This window comes from Parasteatoda tepidariorum, chromosome 8, assembly GCF_982258835.1.
Source record: "Parasteatoda tepidariorum strain Cologne lab strain chromosome 8, Ptep-v5.0, whole genome shotgun sequence".
NCBI classification, from domain to species: Eukaryota; Metazoa; Arthropoda; class Arachnida; order Araneae; family Theridiidae; genus Parasteatoda; species Parasteatoda tepidariorum.
In genome coordinates, this window is record NC_141762.1 from 58,313,433 (window position 1) to 58,339,213 (window position 25,781).

Below are 25,781 nucleotides of genomic sequence, written 5' to 3' on the forward strand. Positions count from 1 at the left end.
TATAAGCCTATTTTGAGCACACAAACCTGAAAATTTATGTAATTGCAATAACCAATATACAAGTTTTTTGGTGGGTAATGCTAACTCAATGGGCACTTTGTTGTCTTTGGTCTCAAACTTCTAGAGCTTTAACATTTATGACCTGATTGACTGATTACTGGCTGCTGAGATCATAGGTGCAGGGTCTCTAAATAATTTTTAAAAACTTCAGAATTTTTCTAAATTCTTACTTTTAAAAAAAATCACTGAAAAACAATTTTTAATTTAATACAAATTTAAATTTTTAGATAATTTATCTAAAATTTAACAAAATAATTTTATGTTTATCACTTATATGTAAATGATATCTTAAAATCATTTAATGACTTTTTAAAAATTATTTCGATTTTTACTTTATTATTTCAACATATAATAGTGGTTGCCGCTTATTTAGTTTAATTTATGCTTGATGAAATTTTTTAAATTGCACTAATTTTCTATAAACTTTGTGTAATACTTTTTAAATACTACTTACTTTTTTAACCGTCGAAAGTTTTTAGTATTATTTTAAAGTATTTTTTTCTTACAGCATTAAACAACTTCCACCTTGTTTAGAATTCTGAATTTATGCTCTGATTTGCTGATCTGCTAGAAGTGTTAATTTCTAGGCTTAATTTTATAGAATACTTATGTTTAATATTTTTGTAATTTTTAATCAAAAAGTTCCATTTCAATATCAAACATTCTGTCTAGTTATTGTTTAAAAATACAATACAGATTGTTTTGGATTTTATACTATTTTTCTATGATAACTGTATGTTTTGAAATGTATGATTGTATGTATGAGAAATGAAGCATAATTGTCATAAGAACAATTTTCTAATATTTACATAAAAAAGTAAAAATTAGAAATATCTGGGAATAAAAAACTTGAAATTAATTTTTCAAAAATTCTGTATAATTATTTTTTAAAAATACAATAAATTTTTTTTTTGGATTTTACACTATTTTCCATGTTAACTATAAAATTAAAAATTGAAATGGAACATAATTCTTATAAGAAACAATTTTCTAATATTTACTTAAAAAAGTAAATATAAGAAATATCTAGGATTAAAAAAAAATAATTTGTTAAAAATTCTGTATAATTATTACATAAAAATACGCTTAGACACCGAGAAAATTCTAATTTTTATGTAATCCTCTCTTGAAATAGAAATGTGGGGCAGAAAAATAAACTGACCACCTTGAATAACTTTTGATATAATGATCGGATTTTAACGCCCTAGGACTCAATCTAAACATACAAAAGGCAAAATTAACATTAAGGGATCCAAACTTCCATATCGCTCTTCTGGCCAAATCATAGGGATCATATTTTCCCGATTGTGGCTACCCCCTAGATTTTGGGGGTCAGAAATCCGAATCCATCTAAAAAAGTATGTTCATTCTGGGAAATACGTTTTTAAGTTGGATTTCGCGACTTAAATATCGTTTGCACTAATTAATTAGCATATTTGAGGTGGCCCCCTCAAACCATTAAGATTGAGAGCTAGAGCGCGAAAATATGATCATTAGATCAAGCGTAATTCTGGGTGGCTCTTTTTTTCGCTCTGTACATTAATCTTAACCTTGGACACAAATGGTTATCGATGAGAATTTTTACCATGACTTTTTTTTTAATTTCTAGAAAATAAAACATTCAAATTCACATTGGCTCTGGTAACCAGAGTCTGGTTTCACAATATGCTTTTAGCATGAAGAAATTACAGAATCCGGCATATTTCACGAAAGTTTTTAATTAATGTCAATGTAATAGTTTAGACCTCTGTTAAATATAGAAAATTACTCATAAGTTTAAAGACATTTATAAGTTTTCTTTTAGAATTTTAATTTTAATAACATTATATCCTAAATAATAAATAAGTAAAATAATAAAGGAAGAAAGAGGGGAAAAAAATGCGTGCCTCTTAAAAAACTTCTTTCATGCTACGCTTATGGTTGAGACAGTACTCTAGATTTATATGTCCTTCTATAAAATTAAAAAAAGAATTTTATTTTTAAAAAATATATGAAATTGTTTATTAATATCTTTTTTAGAGAATTAGATACAATCAAACAAAATAGACTGAACACATTTCAAAAAAGTTGATAACTCAAAATCATTTTAGACAACTCATTATAGACGTACACCATGAACGCTTGAGCAACAGTTTATTCAAATGCTACGAGTTTCTTAACAATGCTTGCTTTTTCCTGATTTACAGCATAATCTTTCCTTAAACCGGATACCTGTGTCGAGGAGATCACTGCCACAGCTCTCCGCAAAGAGACCAACTCTTTCATCACATACATTCCTGTTGAGTGCTTGACACATCCAATCTCCAACTAAAAGACCCGACGGAAATTTGCTACATGTTGTGTATCCGTTCGTCCATATATCGACCTGCAGGAGTAAAGGTGATATTATATGTAAATATAACCATATTTTTGAAAAATTTCAAAACTGGTGAAAAAAAATATAGAGGAAACAAAATAGTCCACATTTATTTGAAAACGTGAAAGTGGTACTCATTGGTTTAAAGCAGAGTTCCCCATCCCCCGGTCCGTGAATGAAATGGTGCCGGGCCGCCCATTTCATTGAAACTGAATTTAAATTTCTAGATTTATACCCCAAATTAAAAATATGTGTTCCATCAAAATTTTATTTATTTGAAAAAAAGGACCCCCGAAGATAGTGACATAAATTTTTTAATGTTTTAAAAGAAAAAAGAAAAAAAAAAGAAAGAAAATCACCGCAACTACAGGGTTATTCATAATTCCCTCCGGGGTTAACGCCATTTTTCTTTACTACAACTGCTTCAGTGGTACATCTTACTGCCATCTACCGGTAAATGCTTAAATTAAAACTTGAATACTTTTCGGAATAATTTCATATGTTCTTTTTTGTCATATTCGTCATCGTTTTCTTACTATAACGCTTCGATACCCCGGAAGGAATTATGAATAACCCTTTATTTTCTCTTTCAATTAGTTTTAATTAAAAATATCAATCATCATAACTGTAAATATCAAAAATAAAACACGAAAGCAAGGCGCGAAATTTACATCGGAACTGATGAAGAACTTCGTCTTCTCTCTATCGTTATTAAATCAAAATAAGCTAAAATATAAGCAATCAACGTCCCCCCCCCCCCCCCAGTAGGCCGCGGTAAAATTATCAAACGTTGACAGGTTCGCGGTGATAAAAAGGTTGGGGAACACTGGTTTAAAGGACCATGTATTGACGACTAGTTTTCCGAGTTGTCGCCAATGGGAACATCGGCGCTAGAAACCGATAAGTAACTTTAATATCACGATGAAGAAATATATCACGTAAAGAAATATCAATATCTAACAATGCATCATGATTTTTTTTTTTTTTTTTTTACAATTTAGCTAATATATACTATTTTTACTTTTGTTCATATTTTTATTACAGCTATAAAATTTATCAACAGTGGCAATAATATCGAATTTAATACTAATTATTATGCTTGATACTCATGAAACTAACTTTTTGATATGTTAACAGTCAAGGATGTGCAAGGAATGCATTAAAGAATGTGCATTTTGCGAGCCTGGGGTAGTTTATAAACTCTCCAGCAATATTTTTTTTTTCTCGGGTAAGAAATAGTTCAGCATTTATGCTACAACTTTTAATAATGAGTAGTCTTAGTCACGGATATTTCACTTTTTCTGAAAACCAAGGTAGAAATGAAAAATATTTAGCATATTTTTTTTTCTGTTTTCCAGATACTATAAGCCCTGGTATTGGTATTGTGTGTTTAAAAAAAATTTCATTTATTATTTTAAACAGCACTTAAATTACGTTTTTTTAATCCTTGATCCTTGGTTGAGAAGTATTACATATTGGGGGATGTAGGATTCTTATTGTTTAGAGCAGCTAAAATATTTGATGTTAATGAGATTGTAGAAAAATATTATTTTAACAAAAAAAAAAAAAGAAAGAAAATTAAATAAAAATTAATGAATAAAAAATAATATTGGGAGTACAGATTAGTTCGGTCCGTTTTCTTGCGGTCAAAAATACATTTATTTCAGAACAAAATGAATGAACAGATTAATCAAAGTATTGCTGGCCACTACTTTTTCCCACCTTTCAGGCAATTTTCGAATACCATCTCGAAAAAATGTCTCGTCTTTTGAGGCGATCCAAGTTAGAAGCCAATTTTCGATTTCTGAGAAAGAAGTAAACCGGTGACCTGCCAAATCGTGCTGCATCCGTCGGAACAACCAGTAATGAGAAGGAGCAATGTCCGGTGAATATGGCGGGTGCGGTTAAATATCCCACTTGAGCGTTTCCAAATAATATTTCACGACTTTTGCGACATGAGGCCGACCGTTATCATGCAGAATAATATCTTTGTCATGCTTTTGCTCGTATTCCGGCCGTTTTTCTAGTAATGCACGGCTCAAACGAATCAGTTGTAGCCTATATCGATCGCCCGTAATGGAATCGCCTGGTTGGAGCAGTTCATAGTATACCACTCCACTCACCATTCTTGAAACGTCGAAACCATTCTCTACATGATTTATCAGTCGGAGCATTGTCCCCATAAACTTCTACAAGCATTTGATGCTCTTCAGCTGCACTTTTCTTCCAATTAAAGCTGAAACACAGAACCTCCCCCAAATACTGCTTCGTTACCACAAAATTTGACATATTCAACAAAGTAAAAAACATGGCTTTTGTATGAAACTCAAAGAGATATAAACTGAATATTATTGACAGATGTCTAACCTCTCTGAAACCACCGAAACCAGCTGTCACTATGAAACATTCATAACAGCCTGAGCCATCTTATCTAATTTGTACTCCCAATAATAAAAAAAAAAAAAAAAAATTAAAAAATAAAAGAAGAAGCAAAATGTATGTTTTCGTAGCATTCGGCACTTTTTTTTTTAGAAAACTGCACATTTTAACACGGGAGCTGTCAGATTGTTGAAAAAAAAATAAATTAAAGAAACAAACAACAAACTATTCCTAAACTGATATGCCAATTTCTCGCACTTAAACCACAAATTTAGTCAGTTTTTTTTTTTCAGAATTGTCATAAAGTTCAAAGTTTATAGAGGTCAAACTCTCAGAAAAAAATCCACAAAATCTTGAAGGAAGAACGTTGTTGGGAAAACAATGACTTTTTGAGCTTGGAAAGTTTAAGAAACGTGAATTTTTTAAAATTAGACATAATTCTTTCGAAGAGCTTAATGGAATAACTAGGCGACATCTTTAGAGGTATTTATGAAGCCGAGAAAATAACAAAAAGCGATTGCATCAATATCGGTATTTCCACTGTAACAAAATTTTTTTTGCTGTCACGTTAATAATAACATGACTAATCACGTTAGTTTTGAATGTGTTTGCATGATTTTTTATTTCAAATTAGGCAGCGGATAATAAAATAAGGCGAAGAATTATTAGTCTCGCCTTCTAATATATCGGTAATAACATAATTCGGCTAATTAATAGTTAGTTATATAATAATAAAAAAGTAATATAATTTTTTTTTCGTATCCCGATTAAAGGCTGTCTAAAAATTTCACTTACCTGGTTTTTCCACTAACTCTTCAATTAATGAAGATACAGTAATTTGCATGTTTTTATTTATTATTATTTGTTGCCTTTCCTGGTGGCTTTACGTAATTGAATTAAGTAAAATATGATTTTTTTGTAGTTCAAATAGGATAAAAATAAGGAGAAAAAATAATTTGTCCTGAATTAAATTCCCTGTTAATTAAACATATTTTTTGCAAGAAGGAACAGCACTAATTTTTAGAGAGTACACACGAGGATGATAAGATTTATGTTACCACTTGAATGCATAAATCTTTACACTTCACGATATGATCCCCATCGCATCTGGTATCCCCGAGGATTTGTGCTATATAAGCCATTCTGTTTTCTTTTAAAAGTCCATTTTCGGAAATGAGGTAGGTAACACATAGGCAGGTTTCAGCTCTGGTTGACCTAAATTAGAAATTGAAATAGTCTTATACATTGCTGCACATGAATATTATACAGTATTATACATTGTTGCACATGATGGCTATAGTCAATTGATTTTTGAAGATGTTTAGGCTATATCCACCCTCAGAGTGTCTACTGTCTCAATTAAAAATCTCTTTCAGAGGATCTGTCAATTATTATTATTTTTTTAGATCAGTTATTTTTCCTGTCCCTCAATATCAGATTGGTTAGAGAAATTGTATCTTAAGTGATAGTAAACTAAAAATATATTATAAAACTATCGAATTTGAAATAAAGGTCACAAAATTTTTTATGGCCGGTAGACGGTCCTGTATATTTTAATAATTAATAAAGAAACATCAGACTACGAAATGATCTAATGCATTTTTTTATTGAATAATACGAAATGGTTATAAAATAACTTTGTTGAGATATCACCTTCTGGACATCATACTAATTGAGTAAATAAAATAAAATTACGTACAAAGGTATTATGATCTATGCGCTAAAAAATAATGTTATAAACTATTGCTTAACTCTCCCGGTTACAGTTACAGTGACAAAATTTAGAAATTTTTAAACGGCAACACCCACTGTTTTGTTCGAAGTGTCATCCTTAAAGTAAAAAAAACCTGAATTCGAACTGAAACGATGTTTTTTGCGCAAGAAATTTTTGCGATAGACTTTTGTCCAGCACTGCCATTTTTCGTGACCAATAAAGAAAAGAGAAAAGAAACAGTGAACATGTGAGGACGGGCATGTAAACATTTTTTAAAACATTAAATGCTTTCTTGTAATTTTTTTAAAGTTTTTTTTTCTTCTCTCATCTCGTTATTTGTTAGGATAAAAAGCGCAGCTTGGCAAAAGCGTAGCGTCTCGAATTTTTCTCCTAAAATCATCGTTTCAACTCCAATTTTTATTTTTTATTCTAAGGATTACGCTTTGATCAAAAAAATTGGGTGTTGAAAAATTTTGAAATTTTGTTACTTTAACTGTAACTGCTTGTGCTACACAATGGTTTATAAGTCCATTCTTGAGCACATGAATCACAATTCCTATGAAATTTTATTCCGTTCATTCAAATGGCATGGGTTCCAGAGGGTCATATGCCGGCAAAGTAATTTTATAATCAGCCGTTAGATAAAATTAAAAAAAAAAACGCGCGGTAACATATCAATTGTTTTTTGTTTGTTTGGGAAGCGAAAAAAAATATCGTGGTGAGCAAATTGTGGTTATTGCTGTCGAGAGTTTTCATAGAAAAATTGCGACAAAATGAGATAAATTCCAAGTATAAAACTGACGTTCAATTTCATATGGCAGTCATTAACAATGGGAAACAAAATGTTTTTCTGAGTACGATAATCAAATTAAATTTGTACTCGCAATACGTAAAATAAAGTATACACTGATTTTTACGTACTAAAATGATTTACTAATTCACTCCCCCAGCCTTTTTTTTTTTTTAAATATTCCCTGCAAAGGCGACGAAAACTCGCTGTTTTATATTAATGTAAAATAACTTTTATAAAAAAAAAAGTGTTAGGACATTTGGACAGAGATGCCAACTGCCCCGAATTCAACAAAATATTTTGCAAAATGGAAGAGAACTGCAAATTAAAATCTGTAGATTTTCGGTCAATTTTGTCAACTATGGGGCTCAACACGGTTTAACAGTAACAAAGTGGCATTTTACATAAGCCTTTGAATTATTTAGAAGTAATTGCGAGTAAAATCAAATTTACTAAACCAAAACCTATAAATCAAATTTACTAAACCAAAACCTATAAATCAAATTTACTAAACCAAGAATTGTATATTAAAAGACTACCACTCGAAAATATTTATCCTATGTTCGGAGCAAGTTGGCATCTCTGTTATCCTCAAGTTCTGTATCGGGGTTTAGAACATAATACAGCCCATTTGTTCAAACGTAAATATATGCAGTCATCTTTTTTTTTCTTTTACAAAATGTTGAACTTTCATCAGTAAGATAATAATAATTATAAAAAGTTTGGTGAATAAATAGAAGGTTGAATGAATTTCGACACTTTAGAGTAATGCAATTTTTCATGTAAATCCGTGATAATTTAACAGTACAATTTAATTTAATAATCACTCTGTACATTGGAAAAAAAAGATAATTAGAAAAAACTGTGACTAAATGTGATAATTTTCACTCCTGAGCATGTAACTGACGCTCAATTTCATACTGCAGTCATAAACAATGTAAAACACTATGTATTTCTGAGAACGAATAGTCGAATTGAAGGAGTGCGGTTATGAGTTAAATAAACTATTCATAAAATTTTACGCAATGAAATGAATAATTTGCTATACCTTTTTATACAAAAACATTCTCTGCATAGTTTTGCAGTGACGTAAAATTTATTTGTATGAGAGAAGTGGTAAGGAGATTTAGATAGTTGATGATTAAGTTCTGTATTGAGGTTTGAAATGTACTAAAATACAGCCAGTTTGTTCGAGCGTTAGCTCGAGCGTTAAATGCAGGACTCTCATCAATATAAAATAATAATAATTATAAAAATTCAGCAAATAATTAAAAAAATTTAAATTACTCTTGGCATATTAGCAATAAACCGCATTTTTCATGTCAACCGTGGTATTTTCATGATAAAAAGATATTTTACAACACAAATTGAACAGCCGACCCAATTTAGGGTTACTACTACCAACATTCAACACCGTAGCTTTGTAATTTTGAATCCAATCCAGAAGACAAAGAAACTCATGGATCAAGTATTGGGAGAAATTTGCTTTCGTGGAGGACTTTTTGATGGAACTAACCCGCATTTGAGTTACGTGGAGAGGAAAACCATGAGCACCTCCCACGATTAGCTTGACGGCAACGGGACTCTAACCCATGATCCGTCTACCACTGAGAATATTTTGCGTCAGTACTGTGGTCGGTGCCAGTCGACATTTAAAATATTAGATGACAATATTTAAATATATTAGATTAAAACTTTTTTGTCTATTAATGTCACAAACATAACTCAAAATGAAATTCATAAAATGGTACATTACCTAAAACAAAGAATAAAGCCTGCACAGATCAAGTAAAATTTCATGCTTATTTTTTCACCTCTAAATTCAATTTATGAAAATTAAAATAAGACTCAATAATTTTTATGTCATACAAACTAAAGGTATGAATTATATAAGACAAAGTTTTTGAATTGTTATTTATACTGCTGATAAGAATTATTCCACATCAGGAGTGTTCTCAAGAAAAAGATTGCCAACAAAAGATTAATCCTTTTTTTTATTATTTAACATTTTTACTTACTTTCGCCTCATATGTCGTATAAATTTGATAAGTTTCCCGAAATCAAACTTTTATACTTTTTAGAGAAATAATGTTTACTTCAGAATCTCTGAAATTACATTGAATCTTTACAGATAGTACAACAATTAAAATGGCACGTAGGCAAGTTTAACAAGATATATATATATATATATATATATATATATATATATATATATATATATATATATATATATATATATATATATATATATATATATATATATATATATATATATATATATATATATATATATATATATATATATATATATATAATTATTGAGAAGAGGATAATATTATTCATATGCAAGTTGGTCGGGACTTGTGAAACATTATTGTAATAGAGGTAATAGAGGGAGTTATTGTTGTATCGGATATCGTAATAGCGATGAATGATATATGAATGGATGAGGTAAGGGATGAATTTGGTAACAGTTTTAATCAAAGAAATAATAAAGATCGATTGAAATAGCGAATTTTTTTTTTCTTTTAGAATTCAGACGCAAAAAAATCACTCTCTATTTTTTCTAAAATTGTAAATTTAAATACACAAATATTGAGTGAAAAATTGAAATCTTATAAGGTGTTGTGTCCCTTTATTTATAACATGCATAACATGTACAAAGCGCAAATTAAAAAACGGACAACACAGAATAACTTTTGATCTAATGATCGGATCTTCACGTTCTAGGACTCAGTTTAAATGGTTTGAGGGGGTGACCTTAAACATGCTAATTAATTAGCGCAGACGATATTTTAATTTGCAGAATCAGTCACAAAAACTTACCTTCTCTGAATAAACATTTATTTTCTTCGTTAGATTCGGATTTCTGACCCTCAAAATATAGGGGATAGCCGCAGTCTGTGAAATATGGTCCCTATAGATTGGGCAGTAGAGAGTATTGCTCGAGAACTTTTTAAGCGAATTAAAAAAAATTGCAAACAATTATAAAATTCGTTTATCCATATTACATCATTTTTAAGGGTGTAATTTTGCATGACAAAATTAAAAATTTGAGCAAAATCGGTCGAATAGTTTCTAAGAAATGGAATTTAAAAAAAAACGTATTTTTAAAATTTGATTTCGCAGTAGCTATTCGACCTATTTTGTTCAAATTATATATTTAACCATGTAAAATTATATCCTTTAAAATGATGTTAAAAGACTATGCCATACTTCTTTCAACTGTTATTAAGTAAAATAATAAAAAATAACAAATATTTACTAAATGTTATAATTTGCTTAGAATTATTTTTGGATACACGAATTTTATAAAAGTTCTTGAGATATTACGCAAAAAATGAAATTATCATGAAGGAGGAGTCCAAATTTTGGACCACTACTCCTGACAAAAGTTTGGGAACCATATTTCTTAAATTGCATCTACCCCCTAAATTTTGGAGGTCAGAAATCCGAATCCGTTGGGGGAAAAAAAAGGTATGTTTGTTCAGAGAAAGTGCGTTTTGTGCATGATTTCGTAACTTAGAATATCGTCTGCACTAATATTAATTAGTGCAGGCGATATACACTTCACAAGACGAACAAATAGAACATATAGATGAGGTCACCCCCTCCTCGAACCATTGAAATCGAGACATTGAACGTGAAGATCCGATTATAAGTTCAAAAATTATTCAGGGTGGTCCGTTTTTTATTTTGCGCATTGTACATCTGCGAGCCTCATGTTATACGGATATCACACGAGAGAAAAATATGAGCAATCGTTAGAGTGAGCTGTGGTGGCTAAGGGGATAGAGCGTTTGCCTTCTCATGAGGTGAGCCGGGTTCGAATTCCAGAGATGGCTGGTCGATACAAATTCCGCACCAGGATTGCATCGACCATAGTGCTGACGTAAAATATCCTTAGTGGTAGACGGATAATGGCTTTGAGTCACATTGCCGACAGGCTAACCGAGAGTGGTTTTCGATGTTTTCCTCCCCATGTAATGCAAGTGCGGGTTTCCATCAAGAAGTAATGCACAAAGGTAAATTTCTCCCAATACTTGATTCAGGAGCTCCCATGTCTTCTGGATTGGGTTCAAAATTACAAGGCTACGAAATTGAACATAAGTAGTTGTAAACCCAAAATTGGGTCAGCTGTTCAATGACGGTTTAAATAAAAATCGTAAGCATAACCTCCATTCTATCTATAACTCCAGAGACAATTTTGGGGTCGGCGTTGCAGATAGGTTTGCTTAATTACTCATAATTGATTTTTTTTACGTTGAATCAAGTAACTAATATTTTAGAAGTTACTTAAAATGTATGTATAAAAAGTACAGTTTTTTTACTTATATTTATTTATGCATCTATTATTACTATCAGGCAAGTGAGGTATCGTTAACAATGGATATCATTACGATAAATCGAATGAGAATAAAATTAAGTTATCTGAATTAATAGTTTATCAGTTCTGAAATTTATTAAAAGTTTCGTACGTACAAAGTAAATAAATAATTGTTTATACCAGTTTATGTAACTGACATTGCTATCTAGGCAGTAGAGGCATTGCCTAAATTTAATTTTTACGTAAATCCAATAAAATCTAAATGAATCCATTGAACTAATAGTTCAGAAGAAATGAGGATTTCATGCTTGAAATATAAAATTTTTGAAATACCTTTGACTCATAAAGTAATACTTATAAGATCCTACCATTAGATCTCTCAAATTAACTTTGATTTTTTATTAAATTAAAAAAATACATAAAAACTGACCTGCTAATATAACAATTTCTTAAAGATTTATTGCCATATAATGAGTAAATTGATAATACATTAATAGTAAATTTCAACGGAAATATTACTTCTACGAATTGCAATTTTTAAAAAAAAAAATGATTTTAAAATACAGGAGGCTTGGTTTTGATAAATTAAGTACACTTATTAACAGTTTATTATTAAAAAAATTAAAATATTTATTATTGGTATAATGTATTCTAATAAAAAATTACAGGAATTATTTTACTAAAATTTTATTGTAACATTCAATACATAAATTCAAATGAAATAATAGCAATAAAAATATTTAATTAAGAGCACTCTCTTTATGTACTTTGTTAAAGGCTTTAAATGTGTTTTGCATTTTGAATTACACAGGAATCAATTTAAAGAATAAAACATTTCATATTAAGTGTAAAATTTAGAGCATTATTTACATTTTCATAATTTTTTTTTACTTCAAACATAAAAAAAAGGTTACATTTCTTTATTTCTACATCAAACAGACCTTACAGACTTCTACAAAATATCTGAAATAAAAGAAACAAAAAGTATTAGCATGATAAAACACTACCAACACATTGTTAGAATTACTATCAAATTCAAATCAGTTAAGCCTTCAGGTATCCCTCCAAAATCTATTTTAGGTCTGATAAATATTTCCATTATAGTTCTAGGATTATTCCATGTACAAAGAAATATGAGAAGAATAATTGATTTTGTAATTTTTATGATTTGACGAAAATTTGTTTGTTTTTGAAAGCATAAAATAAATCGGTATGGAACAATTAGTAAGATATACTTACATAGTTGCTCCCATTTTAGAAAAGTAAAATATCAATAGATAAATGTATGTCGATTTTGTATAATAATAAACAAAATATTCTGCAAATCATAATACATCAAAACAAAGAGGGACGAATGTATAGAAACAGATAAGAAAATATAAAGAAAAGGGATTGTGGAATATAGGGCAGTTAAGATTGTGTAATTTGTATTTTTTTTAAAAATTACTTCTTATATATTATATTACTACTTCTTTTTAAAACTTTTAAATAATTACAGTAAAATGGCGTGACTCTGTGGGAGTCCAAAACTGGTTAATTTCATCAATGTAGAATTTCATTCAAACAATCTCTCCATCTGCGTTTTCGACATTTTTTTTTGTCGTATGCCTGTTAAGGCAGTGGGGGGTGCGATTGTTCCTGTTTTTCAGTGGCGCCATCTATGGCCAGGAATTCGACTTCTGCCACACAATTCACACAACCACAACCCGTTTATAGGGCGGGTCGCATTCACACGCTTTCTCACACAAAGGAGAAAGGACATAGAACACAAAGAGAGAGAAAGAAACATCCGTGCCTTGTCCGGGATTCGAATCCAGGACCTTTCTGATGCAAGGACAGTTGAATTCATTTTAAATTGTTGTCTTTGATAATAATAGGGGGAATTCTCTGCTTACCTGTTCTTTGGTATTGACAATCATCGGTATCATCCATCTCTTCTTTAGCTACGTCATTGATTTTAGATTTGTTGTGAGGTGCGGTGCTTCTGAGCGTAATCCCACGTAGACACTCCTTTGGGATGCAGTGCTTGTAGATGGTTTCTGAATAGTTGCTCCATCTCTCGGATTGGCAGTGCTGGTGCTGGGTTTTCGTGTCGGTGAAAGTTTTTTGCTGCAGCTAGTGATTTTTTTAATTGTTGGTTCGTCTTCTTCAGAGCTGGATGATCTATACTTTTATTGGCAGCTTGTTGTTTGTCAGCATCAGATTCTTTGTTGTTTTTACTAGTTGTTGGCTGTTGTTGATCAACTTTTTTATTTTTGGTTGTGGCTTTCTTACGGCTTTTATTTTTCTTTGGTGATGATTCTATTGGAGTTATGGGAAAATTTTTTTTTAATGGCGGGCACTTGGAACTATTTCTCTTTCCGTTGATCGTGAAAGCTTCGTACGATTATTTGAAGACATTATCTGAATTTTTTTATTTGTGTTATAATTATTTTATTCCTCCTTAAGAATTCTTTCAATTTTTGAAAAACCTATCTTGAAACAATAATAAGTTAGAAAACACGTGGCCTTGTTTCTCATAAAGTCATCCCATTTTACGGTAACTATTTAAAAGTTTCAAAAAGAAGTAGTAATATAATGTATAATGAATATTTTTAAAAAATACAAATTCCACAATCCCAACTGCTCAACATTTCACAACGCCTTTCCTTTTATTTTTTTCAAACTGTTTTTACATTCACCCTCTCTATGTTTTGGTGTATTATGATTCATATAATATTTTGTCTGCTTTATTTCAAAGTCAACATACATTTAACTATTGATACTTTATTTTTCTGGAACGAGTAATGCAAGTTTACCTCACTAATTTTTCAATACAGTTTCATTTTCAATAGGACAAAAAATATTATACCTCCCATCTTTCATCAGTGTATAGAATAATCTTAGAACAATAATGAAAATATCTATCACACTTAAAATAAGTTTCTGAGGGATATCTGAAGGCTTAGCTGATTCCAAATTAATTGTATTTTATCTTCCTTGCTCTAATATTGATATACTGATAATATTTTATCATGATATTGATTTTTTTCTTCTATTTCAGACATTTTGTAGAACCCTGCAAAATTTATCTAATATAGAAAGAGGGATATGTGATATTGTTTTATAATTGAAATAAAGAAAAAAATTTAAAATGCTAAGGAATAATGTACTTAATGTTACACTTGATATTAAATGTTTTATTTTTTAAATTCAATCTTGTGTTATTTAAAATGCGAAACTCATTTAAAGTTTATAACAAAATTAATAGGGTATATAAAGGAATGCTCTAAATAAAATATTGTTCTTTTTAGTTACTCATTTTTTCAGAATTTATATATTGTATGTTACAATAAATTTGACCTAAAATAAATCCTGTAATTTTTACTTAAATTATATTGTACCAATAATAAATGTTTTTAATTTTATATTAATTAATTGCAAGTATGATATTTAATTGATGAAAACTAATCCTATTGCATTAAAAAATATATTTTCTTAAGAAAAATATTGTCATGTTTCGCAAAAGTGATATTACTGATGATAATTACTGTTAATGCAATATAAATGAATTAATTGTATTTATGACAATTATAAGACAATAAAACTTTAAGACGTTGTCATATTCACTAGTCAGGCATTATTTCTGTACTTTTTTAGACAATAAAAAAATCAGAATTGATTTGATAAATCTAATAGTTTTGATGTTGTAAATATTTTATGAGTAAAACTTGATCGTTTTTACTTGATTAATTTTTCAAGTTGTCAGTAATTCATGGGAGCTTTAATAACATGATTTTAGATAACGAGCATTTCTATAAACACGTTCTTCTGGTGCGTAATACTGACCCAATTAGGTACTTGCACTTTAAGAAGAAGAAGATAACAGATACACACACTTGAGACATATCAAGTCAGTGTCAGCTAATCGTTCCAAAGCAAAATATGTTTTTAAATTGAGCTAAATTTCGCCACATAAGTTGGAATGTTAATTAATGTAAAGTTGATTAAATAAAGCGCCGCATCGAACATCGACATTGTTGAAATATAATTTTTCATCTTAACTAAGTCTTTTACTTACATTTGATTTATTATTTGTTAATGTATTTTATTGTAATCGTGATATATTTTTGATTTGTGTACCTGGCAACTTCGATGCATAATTAGTTTGTTTATGTTCTACATGACTTCGTGCCTGTCTTTGTATTGAGTAAGAAATATATAGTGAAAGAATCTTCGTTTAAGAATATAGAATGTGTCACTTAAGGGAATTGATACTTGACGAACTTGGCTTACTCGAAATAGTATGCAAAGAACAGTTGCGAACGTAAGCAAATGCCACTTGTCAACAACCAATCAGGAGCGAAATACCCACACTACGTCAATTGCAGGTATCCCATTGCCATACTATCATGTCTTTGGTCTCAAAATAGTGGATGTTTAAACTATATGACCCCACTGACTCACAACTGGTAGTTGAGGTAGTGCTATAAGTAAGAAATATATAGAGAAAGAATCTTCGTGTAAGAATATAGAATGTGTCACTTAAGAGAATTGATACTTGATGAGCTTGGATTACTCGAAATAGAATAAAAAGAACAGTTGCTAACAATGCCACGTTTCAACAACCAATCAAAAACGAGATACCCACATTACGTCACTTGCAGGTATCCCGTTGCCACACTATCATGCCTTTGGTCTCAAAATAGTGGGACTTTAAACTATATGACCCCACTGATTTATAACTGGTGGTTGAGGTAGTGCTTCAGATTTATATGTTTTTCTATAAAATATAATAAGAATTTTATTTTTCTAAAAATTCACGAAATTATTTATTGCTTTTAGAGAATTAGATACAATCAAACACAATAAACTAAACATATTCTAAAAAAAATTGATAATGAAAAGAGACAAAAATTCAAAATGATGCCTTTTTTTAATCTGAACATTTCAGACTTACATCATAAATGCTTGAGCTATAGTATGTTTAAATGCAAAAAGCCACGAACTCTTTAACAATGCGCGCTTTTTCCCGATTTGCAGCATATGCTTTCCTTAAACCGGAAACCTGTATCGACCGGATCACTGCCACAGCTCTGCACGAAAATTCCAACTCGTGCATTACATACGTTCCTGTTGAGGGCTTGACACATCCAATCTCCAACTTTTTGGTGATCTCCCGGCATCACGACGCATGTTTTGCCGCCGTCTGTCAGTTCTGCGTACTGCAAGAGTAAAATTGTTATTATATATAAGGGTAGCGATAAGTAGTTGACGATAACACAAATATCTTTCCTTATAACCGATAAGTACGAACAGTAATATCGCGATGTATTGTAGAAAAGATATCAGTATCTTATAATCATGGATTTTTTTTTATCACGATTGTAAGATATTGATATTTTTATTGTAATTAATGTATCGTGATTTTTTTAATTTAACTCATATATATTATTTTTACTTTTGTTCATATTTTTATCACATATATAAAATTAACAGTCACAATAATATCGAATTTAATACTAATCATTATGCTTGATATTCGCAATATTAACTTTCTGATATGTTATCAATTAGGATCATAATATTACCAAATTCGATTTGTGTTGTTAACGAATTTGTATTATCGGCAACCAGTGACCATTTTAAAACAGGAAATGGTGTTGTGCCTTCGTGTTGGGGACATTGGGCTTCATGGTCCCTGTTACCTATAAGTGACATGAAATTATAAAGTTTCTGTCGCTCTTTAACCCATTCAGGATCCCAATCACTGTCTTCACGGGACTCAGTATCATATATGAAAAGGACGTTTCCGACTCTAGCGGCCCACGGACGTGCACTCAATATGGTGCTCTCATATTATATTATCTTGTATTAGTACGTATACGTACTCTTTATTATGTATAAACTCGGATTTTGCGAGCCTGAGGGAGCGCTTCTTTCTTCATCCTCCAGTCCTGAAGGGGTTAATTACTTTTATAATAAACTCTCTAACATTATTTTTTCTCGGGTAAGAAATAGTTCTGCATTTATGCTATAACTTTTAATAATAAGCAGTTATACTCACGGAGATTTTAATTTTTCTGAAAAATCAGTGTAGAAATGAAACCTATTTATTCCCAGTTTTTTTCTTCAGTTTTCCAGGGTACTAACAGACCTTGCATTGGTATTGTATTTTCAGGAAAAATGAAAAATTTATGATTTTAAACATCATAAAAATTAATCATTTTTAAACTTTGAATGAGAAGCCTTGAATTATTGTATGGTTCTCAATGCTTAGTGCAGCTAAAATAGTTTGATATAGACGAGATTGTGGGTAAATTGCGCTGGAACGAATAAATAAATTAATAAAGAACTAAATTAATAAAAAAATAAATTAAAAAATAAAAGAAATAAAGTACAGCTTTGGTAGTATTCGACAATTTCTCTTAGCATTCAGATTGTTTAAAAAAAACAAAATAAGGAAACAAACAACAAACAAATTTCTTGTTCTTAAACCACACATTCAGTAAGTTTTTTTGATTTCTCTTAAGGAACCCATGCTTTATAGAATTCTAATTGTTAGGAAGAAATTCCACGGAATCTTAATGGAGGAATGCTAGTTGTAGGGAAAGCAAAGAATTTTCTTTTGACCTTGAAAAGCTGGGAAAAAAAATCGATTTTAAATTTAGGCAGAATTCATTTGAAGAGCTTAGTGGAAGAACCAGGCAAGTGACATTTTTAGAGATATTTATGAATTAGGAAAACTAATATAAAAGGATTCCATCCATATGGGTATGTTTACAGAATTGTTTTTGCTGTCATATTAATCTTAACACAAGTAATCTACATTAGTTTTGAGTATGCTTTCATGATCTTTATTTCAAATTAAACAGTGGTAAAAAAATAGGGCAAAGAATTATAATCCATGCCTTCTAATAAACAGGTAATAAAATAGTTCAGACATCAGTTTTTTTTGTATCCTGATTAAAGCCTCTCTGAAAATGTCACTTACCTGGTTTTTCCACTGAACTCTTCAATAAATAATGATAAAGTAATTTCGTTCCTTTATTTATTATTATTTGTTGCCCTTCCTGGCGGCTTTAGGTTATTAAGTTAAGTAAAACACGTATTTTTGTAGTTAAAACAGGAAAAAAAGGAACTTAATTTTCCGTCATTTTGTAGTTAAAATAATTAGTCCTCAGTGAGATTTCCTGTTAATTTAACATATTTCGTTGCAAACAAGAATATCACTAATTTTTGTAGAGTACGCAGAAGGATGATAAGAGTTACGTTACCATTTCAACGCAGAAATCTTTACACTTCATGATACCATCCCCATCACATTTGGTATTCTCGATATCATATTCAGTTGAAGTAATTCTGTTTTCTCTTGAAAGTCCATTCTCGGAAATTAGGTAGCTAACACAATTACAGGTTTCAGCTTTGGTTAACCTAAATGAGAAATTAAATACTGTTATTAACATCCTGCCTCAAAATGACAGTCATAGCCGTCCTGTTTTGATGGTGTGCAGGCACGCAACGGCTATAGCCATCCTAAAAACGTTTACCGTCTTAAACAAAAGTCTTTTTTAAAAAATCTGTCAATTACAACTTCGTTTTGAAAATTTATGCCAGTGCACACAATATCAGATTCGTTGATGAAAATGGAACTTAAAAGTTAGTTAGCTAAAAAATCCTTGAAAATCATTGAATATGGAACGAAAATAATCTTGACCGGTAGACTCTCTGTTCCTGCACATTTTAATTAATAAAAAAGGAAAATCATTTGTACGAAACGTATTAATGCACATATTTTTTGACTATGTATGCTTTTTTTCTCCAATGCCCACCTGGAGAATGACCTTTCGTCATATATGCATCTGAAGGGCAGATTTGCTGGCCACTCTTTCAGGGGTACCATATTAGGTGGGCCCACAGTAAGGACAGAGAATGAAAGAACATCTATGCCTTGCCAGGGATTTGAATGCAGAATGTTACAGATGCAAGGCCAGTAACCTGACTTCATACACAGGCCGGTCGGCTTAATTATGTAGTAATTCAAGGTGATTATAAAATAAAATCATTGACATATGACCCATTGGAGAGCGCAGTGTGTTTAGTTTTGTGTTTAGGTATTATGATCTGTGCGCTTAAAAAGGAAGTTCAAAATGATTGCATAGCTCTCACGGAATGCGGAAAAATATTCTTTAGCAGTGGTGTTTTAATCTATGATTAATTCTTGGTAAATAAATTCGATTTATAAGGATTTTATTAACCACTACTTTTAAAAAATTCAAAGGCTTGTACCCAACTACTCTTTGTTACAGTTATGCCATGTTCTGCTTTTGTAAAAGTTGGCAAAATTAAAAGAAAATCTGCAAATTTCATTTAATAATTCTCTACCGTTTTTTAAGATATTTTCTAATATCCCGAGCAGTTGACATCTTTGTTTAAGTTGTCAGGTATGATATTTTGATTAAACAAGGTGATTACTTATCTAGAAAATAATTTAAAAAAATACTAATTGTAAGGAAACGTTTCCTTTCTTTCTTCCCTTTAGAAGAAATCAAAGCTAAAAGGTTACATATACCAAAGCTAAAAGGTTACAAAGGTTACATAACAATACGGAAAATAGCAAAAACAGATCAGTACATTTTATTACTTTTTTTTTTAGGGAAAATTAATTATCCATGACAACTATGAACTTTTTTTTTCAGTTAGAACCTATACATAGGACAGCTTTTTGGAACCGAAAAGAGTAATTAGTGATAAACAGTTTAGGCATGTAAAGCTGAATGATAATAAAAATGATGAAACAAAAAATACAGGGATGCCACGGGCGACTAAAAATGCTAAAAGTGATGATTAAAAACAAAAACAAAATTGCATTAAAAGTGATTAAAACTAGCATTTTTTTCTAGCATATTTCATTCAGTTCACGGAAGAAGGTGATTGCAAAGATTCGTTCGTTCGTTGTAATGGAACTGGACGTCTGAAGCCTTACGGCCCATTTCCCATTCATCCTGAAATTAGACCAAGAAACATACATGACAAAAGTAAAGTTTGGGGAGCAAAGTGGAGTTTGTGAGAAAAGAAAGAAAAAATGGCGCTTTGCCATTATTAGGTAATAGCAAAATTACAAGTAATAAAAAAGTACATGAAAAAAGGTAAAATTAAAGTACAATGAGAAAATAAACACTAATGAATATTTACAGTATTTACAGTTTGGAAGGTAAAAGAATATTATAACTTTATATATTAATAATTTATAATGTATGTCATGGTTACGATTGAATAATTAATAAATTAGGTAAACAAAAATAAATTAAATATTATTTTTATCACTTCTCACATTTTTAGTCTCCTGTGGCATCTCTGAAAATAGAAGAAATAATAATTGTCAGCAAGTTAAGTTTAACCCCTTAATGCACAGATTTTTTGAAGAAAACAGGCCAAAAAAAATAAATTTTTTTTTATGTAAAAAAACACACTTTAGAACATTGTCTTTTCTTTTGGTGGACAATTTTGAAATACTGCGCTTTTGTTCCATAGAAAAAGGATATATTCAGAGATGCCAAATGTTCCGGACACGCCAAAATAATTAAGAAAACGGTAAATAACTTTAAAGTAAATTTTGCAAATATTTGACTATTTTCGCTTGCTTTTTAAAAGGTTTAGCATGACATAAGCATTATAAAGCGGTGAATTATGTAAGCCTATGAATTATTTAGAAATAGTGGTGGATAAAAGTCTACTAAATTGAATTTATTAAATCAGGAATCAAAATTGATAAACTACCACTTTATAATATATATTTGCTGTCTGGAGCAACTCTGTATATCTTTATTCTTGAATAAATAAGTGTTATAGCTCACAATCCTATGTAAATGATAAATATCAATAAAACGATTTTCACAAACAATTTTCACTTTCACATTGTTATTCTCAATTCTCGATTATAATCGAGTGTGAATAATTATAGCAGCATAAAATACAACGCCGCTCGAATTATCTCGATTGTGCACAGATAGGCCCGTTTAGCGCGCTCGAATTAACTCGAGCCCACAAGTTAAGGGGTTAAACTCATCCCCCCCAAGAACTTTGGTTCCTGAATTTCTCAGGAGCACATTGAGTAAATCCCAACTTCATATTTACGTCACAGTTGCCTATTTCAAAAACATATTTTGTAGTTGAACTATTGTTTCAAAGCCATCATTTTTCTAAGAGAATTATAAAATCCTCACCCACCTTAAATTATTTATGATTTTGGTATCCGTGACTAGATTTGATAAAAAATAAAATGGAAGTAACAGTAGAAAATATACACTTCGTTCGAACACATGCATCATACCATTTTTTCCATGAATCTATTTTTTGTATCACTTCAGTATAAAAAGTGGGGATAAAACAGGTTGGTAGAGAATATATACAATATGAATAAGTTTAAGTGTATAATTTGAAAATTACCTAACTTTACTACTATCACTAAAACTTTTCAAGGACTGCGGGAACCCTATTTTCGAGGAAGATTTTCTCTAGGGGTAATGAGAGGATAACTGAATCACAATTGCAGCAAAAATATTTTTTCATGATTTTAAAAACACTGTTTAAAATAGACTCAAATAGGCAGTAGAGTATCGATTATCTAAACAAGTAAGTATGAACTGAATTTTCCTAATAACCGATTTTTTTGTCAATTAATTGTAGTAATATGCAGGACTCTCAGAATTTATGTCAAAACTTTTACTGGTTGCAATTAATTTGCAATTTTAACTGGTAGCGAAATTCATGTTATGAAATACATTCCTAGTTTTTAGAAATCGATCATGAAATTTTTCTTTATCACCGCAAAGGTCTAGAAACATATTGCACAGATAGTAATCTGATAGATGCAAGACTGACAACTAAATTGCAAATTTTTTTAAAAGACCATAAATTGTAACACTGCAGGGTTTAAGGAAATTTTACTTTTAAAAACTTGAGAAAAGACATAAACGTTGAGCCAATGGGAGCTCATTGGCGTAACTTTAACTGACTTTAACTGACTGACGTTACGCTCATTGGCGTAACGAGTGGCGTAACTTTAACTGAAATGCAAAATATTTAATTTTCTTTTTACTCCAATTTGTATTTCAGTTACCAAAAAGAGCTACCTTAACCACTTCGAGACGGGTGAGTCATATATGCATTCTCAGGGTGTCGATTATCAGGGTAAAAATAGATAAAATTGGTAGCCAAACTATTTTTATAGCAGTTTATTTGTGAGCGGGGTAATAATAGTTTGCTTTATTTAATTCATCACTACTTAGTTCGAATTAAGAATTGTATAGTTACACTTTCAACGCACTAGGATTGGATGTGTTAGATTAAAAGTGAAAGCAAAAATAAGTCTGTCAAATTAGCAATGTCCAAACTTAAACTAACGCTTTTTATTTTTTTACATCCTGACTCTGACTCCGTACGACTACACTGATAACTCGCCCGTCCCGAAAAGGTTAAAGATAGATAGGAAAGATAGTAGGAAATAGGAAAATAAGATAGAAAAGAGCCATTAACGGCCGCAGGCTCCTAGATAAATCTCGATGATAATGATGATGAAGGCTGACAACTACTACACTTTGGCAAAGAATTTTAGAAAAACAAAAGCAAATTTATATGCCGAGCTATACTCGAGACCTTCATAATAAAAATAATGCATTTAAATAGTTTGCCGAGAAGGTTAAAGATAGATAGGAAATAGGAAAATAAGATAGATAGGAAAAGGGCCATTAACGGCAGCAGGCGCCTAGATAAATCTCGATGATAATGATGATGAAGGCTGACAACTATTACACTTTGGCAAAGAATTTTAGAAAAACAAAAACAAATTTATATGCAGATCTATACTCGAGACTATAAAGCATTTAAATAGTTTGCACTGTATGACTATGCTTGCAAATGCTTTTGTACTTATTAAATGTTTGCTTTACAATCACCATTCACACCAATCTTAAAAAAAAGGCAATTTATTTTTTAAAAAAATATCACAGGTTTGAGACATTTAAAATTTTAGATTCTTAACTAAAATCTTTTTGTCTCACAAACACCAAAATAAATATGAATTTCATGAAATAGTAGTACATTACCCAAAACAAAGTAGAATGCCTGCACAGATCAAGAAAAATTTCATTTTTATTATTTCCCCTCTAAATCCGGTCTACGAAAATAAAAATAAGATTCTATGCTTTTTGGTATCATACAAACCAAATGTTTGAACTATAGGTGATAAAATTTTTTTAAACTGTTATTTCTACTGCTGATAAGAATTACACCACATCAGGAGTGTTCTCAAGAATAAGATTGCCGACTAAAGATTAATTCATTTTTCATTATTAACATTTTTATGTGTTTTCTTTTCTCTTGTCCTTATCAATTTGATAGGTTTCCAGAAATCAGACTCTTATACTTTTGGAGAAGTGGTGTTTACTTTAGTATCTCTGAAATTTGATTTAATCTTTACAGGTACAGCAATTGAAATGTCACGTAGGCAAATTTTAACACGAAAGAAAATAACTGACTTTATTTTATGAAAATCGTTATAAGCATCTTAACTCAATGTCTTATGTCATTATTTTTTTTTTAATAAAGTTTTGAATATTCATATTAAATGTTGTGAAATTACTAAAAATGATTCTGTCTGAACTATCAAATTCTAAGAATACGGTAGATTCTAATAATAAAAAAGTATTCTTGTTTTACGTTTTATGAAATTTTTGATGGATGCAAATAAATTTATGAAAGTAAATAAGTGAACGAGCTTAAAAACTATGCTTGAGTAATGTTTGATAATGAGAAATCCATTATTACAAGTCAAATGCCTCATACTTGTTGCTATTTATAAAATTGAAAGTAGATTATTACAAAAGTCAAACCTATGCATATTAAAATATTTCCAATGATCAGTAGTTGCATTTTTAGAAATTTTCCTAAAAAGAAAAGTGAGATGGTGTTTGATAAATCATAAAATCAGCAATTTAAAAGTTTATGGAAGCATCAAGTTTAGGAACTAAAAATGATAAAATAAAGCAAAAATATATATTATTTTTTAAGCAAATTTAAAAACAAAAATTCCATTTTTTAATAATTAGTGGTACTTACAGGTACTACTTTCAATCGCATTAACAGGCAAAAAGAGGAAATAAAGTTCATTAACAAATGTGTCAATTTGAATTATTTGTTAGTTTTTTCATTTACTGGTTGCATCATTTATGTGTTAACATCCAAAACTAATTTTAAAAGTAAATACAGGATTTGTACAGTAGAAAATTTAAAAAGTGGTGCTTACATTCTAATAAAGTAGTAGTATTTTCTTTGCCAATCCAATGCAGGTGGTTATATGATAGCTCCTATCGTTGAAACGTAATATATAAAGATAAAAATTAAATTTTTTTAGTAGCCATTTTAGTTTTTGAATTTTGCAATAAGTTTATTTTAACAAACAATATATAATTGTCATGAGAAAACATCATATTTTCTGAATAAATTGTGTGATTATAATATGCATCTTGCTACCACTTGATATGTTATATTGACACAAACTGTAACATACTTTTCAACTTTTTCGCTATTTAAAAAGGTGATTTTCCAGTGGTAGAGAACAGCCAATACGAATGAAATCTTTTAAATCTTTAAATCAAATCGGTCTTCTTAAATCAAATCGTAAAGAACAGAAATTTTACTATCACTTTATAGTATATTTGAGCCAAACTTTCCGGCTAAAATGGCTTTATGTTCAATCGACCAAAAGAAGTTAATGCTATGGATGTTGTGTATCCGTACAAAGTTTTATTAAATTTACATATACTTCAATGTTTCAGATTTTAGGGGGAAAAAAATTTCTATTGGTAGTGAACTAAGGCAAAGGTTTCTTTTTGAAGAAATAAATTTTTATAGACCTTTCACGCGTAATAACAAGACCGTTTGCTTATTTGATATTTTATACATTTGTTTATATAGAAAAAATATTCTTAAATTCTAATTTATTAAAAAATTAAAAAATAAAACAATTTGACCCTTAATGTGTTATTTAACACATTGCATGTGGGCAACATTTCTTTGATTGACTTGATATGTGGTGGCTCAGACTCGCTGTCCGCGAACCGGACACTCCACTCTTTCATCTGGATTGAGCCCGCGGGCGACTTAGACTTGCTGC

At 30.2% G+C, this 25,781-nt stretch overlaps 2 protein-coding genes across 3 annotated transcripts; both read right to left on the reverse strand.

Annotated features, from left to right (window-relative positions):
* Nucleotides 1–2,031: 2,031 nt before the first annotated feature.
* On the reverse strand, nucleotides 2,032–9,212 carry LOC107450827 (uncharacterized). Its single transcript, XM_016066735.5, has 3 exons — nucleotides 9,056–9,212; nucleotides 5,854–6,010; nucleotides 2,032–2,425 (listed from the first exon to the last, which is right to left on the reverse strand). Exons 1-3 carry the CDS (start codon nucleotides 9,097–9,099, stop codon nucleotides 2,216–2,218), a joined length of 411 nt encoding a protein of 136 aa, XP_015922221.1. The 5' UTR covers nucleotides 9,100–9,212; the 3' UTR covers nucleotides 2,032–2,215.
* A 3,088-nt stretch (nucleotides 9,213–12,300) lies between these two features.
* LOC107450826 (uncharacterized) lies at nucleotides 12,301–23,785 on the reverse strand. 2 transcript variants are annotated; one of them, XR_011636846.2, is made up of 4 exons: nucleotides 23,713–23,785; nucleotides 18,883–19,039; nucleotides 16,566–16,830; nucleotides 12,301–12,589 (listed from the first exon to the last, which is right to left on the reverse strand). XR_011636846.2 is itself a non-coding variant. In XM_016066734.5 (3 exons), the coding sequence occupies exons 1-3, from the start codon at nucleotides 23,754–23,756 to the stop codon at nucleotides 16,618–16,620; spliced, it is 414 nt and encodes a 137-aa protein (XP_015922220.1). In that variant the 5' UTR covers nucleotides 23,757–23,785; the 3' UTR covers nucleotides 16,523–16,617. The 2 variants fall into 2 exon arrangements, 1 of the variants encoding a protein (XP_015922220.1); XM_016066734.5 differs by lacking the exon at nucleotides 12,301–12,589 and having other exon boundaries at nucleotides 16,523–16,830.
* Between the last annotated feature and the right edge of the window lie 1,996 nt (nucleotides 23,786–25,781).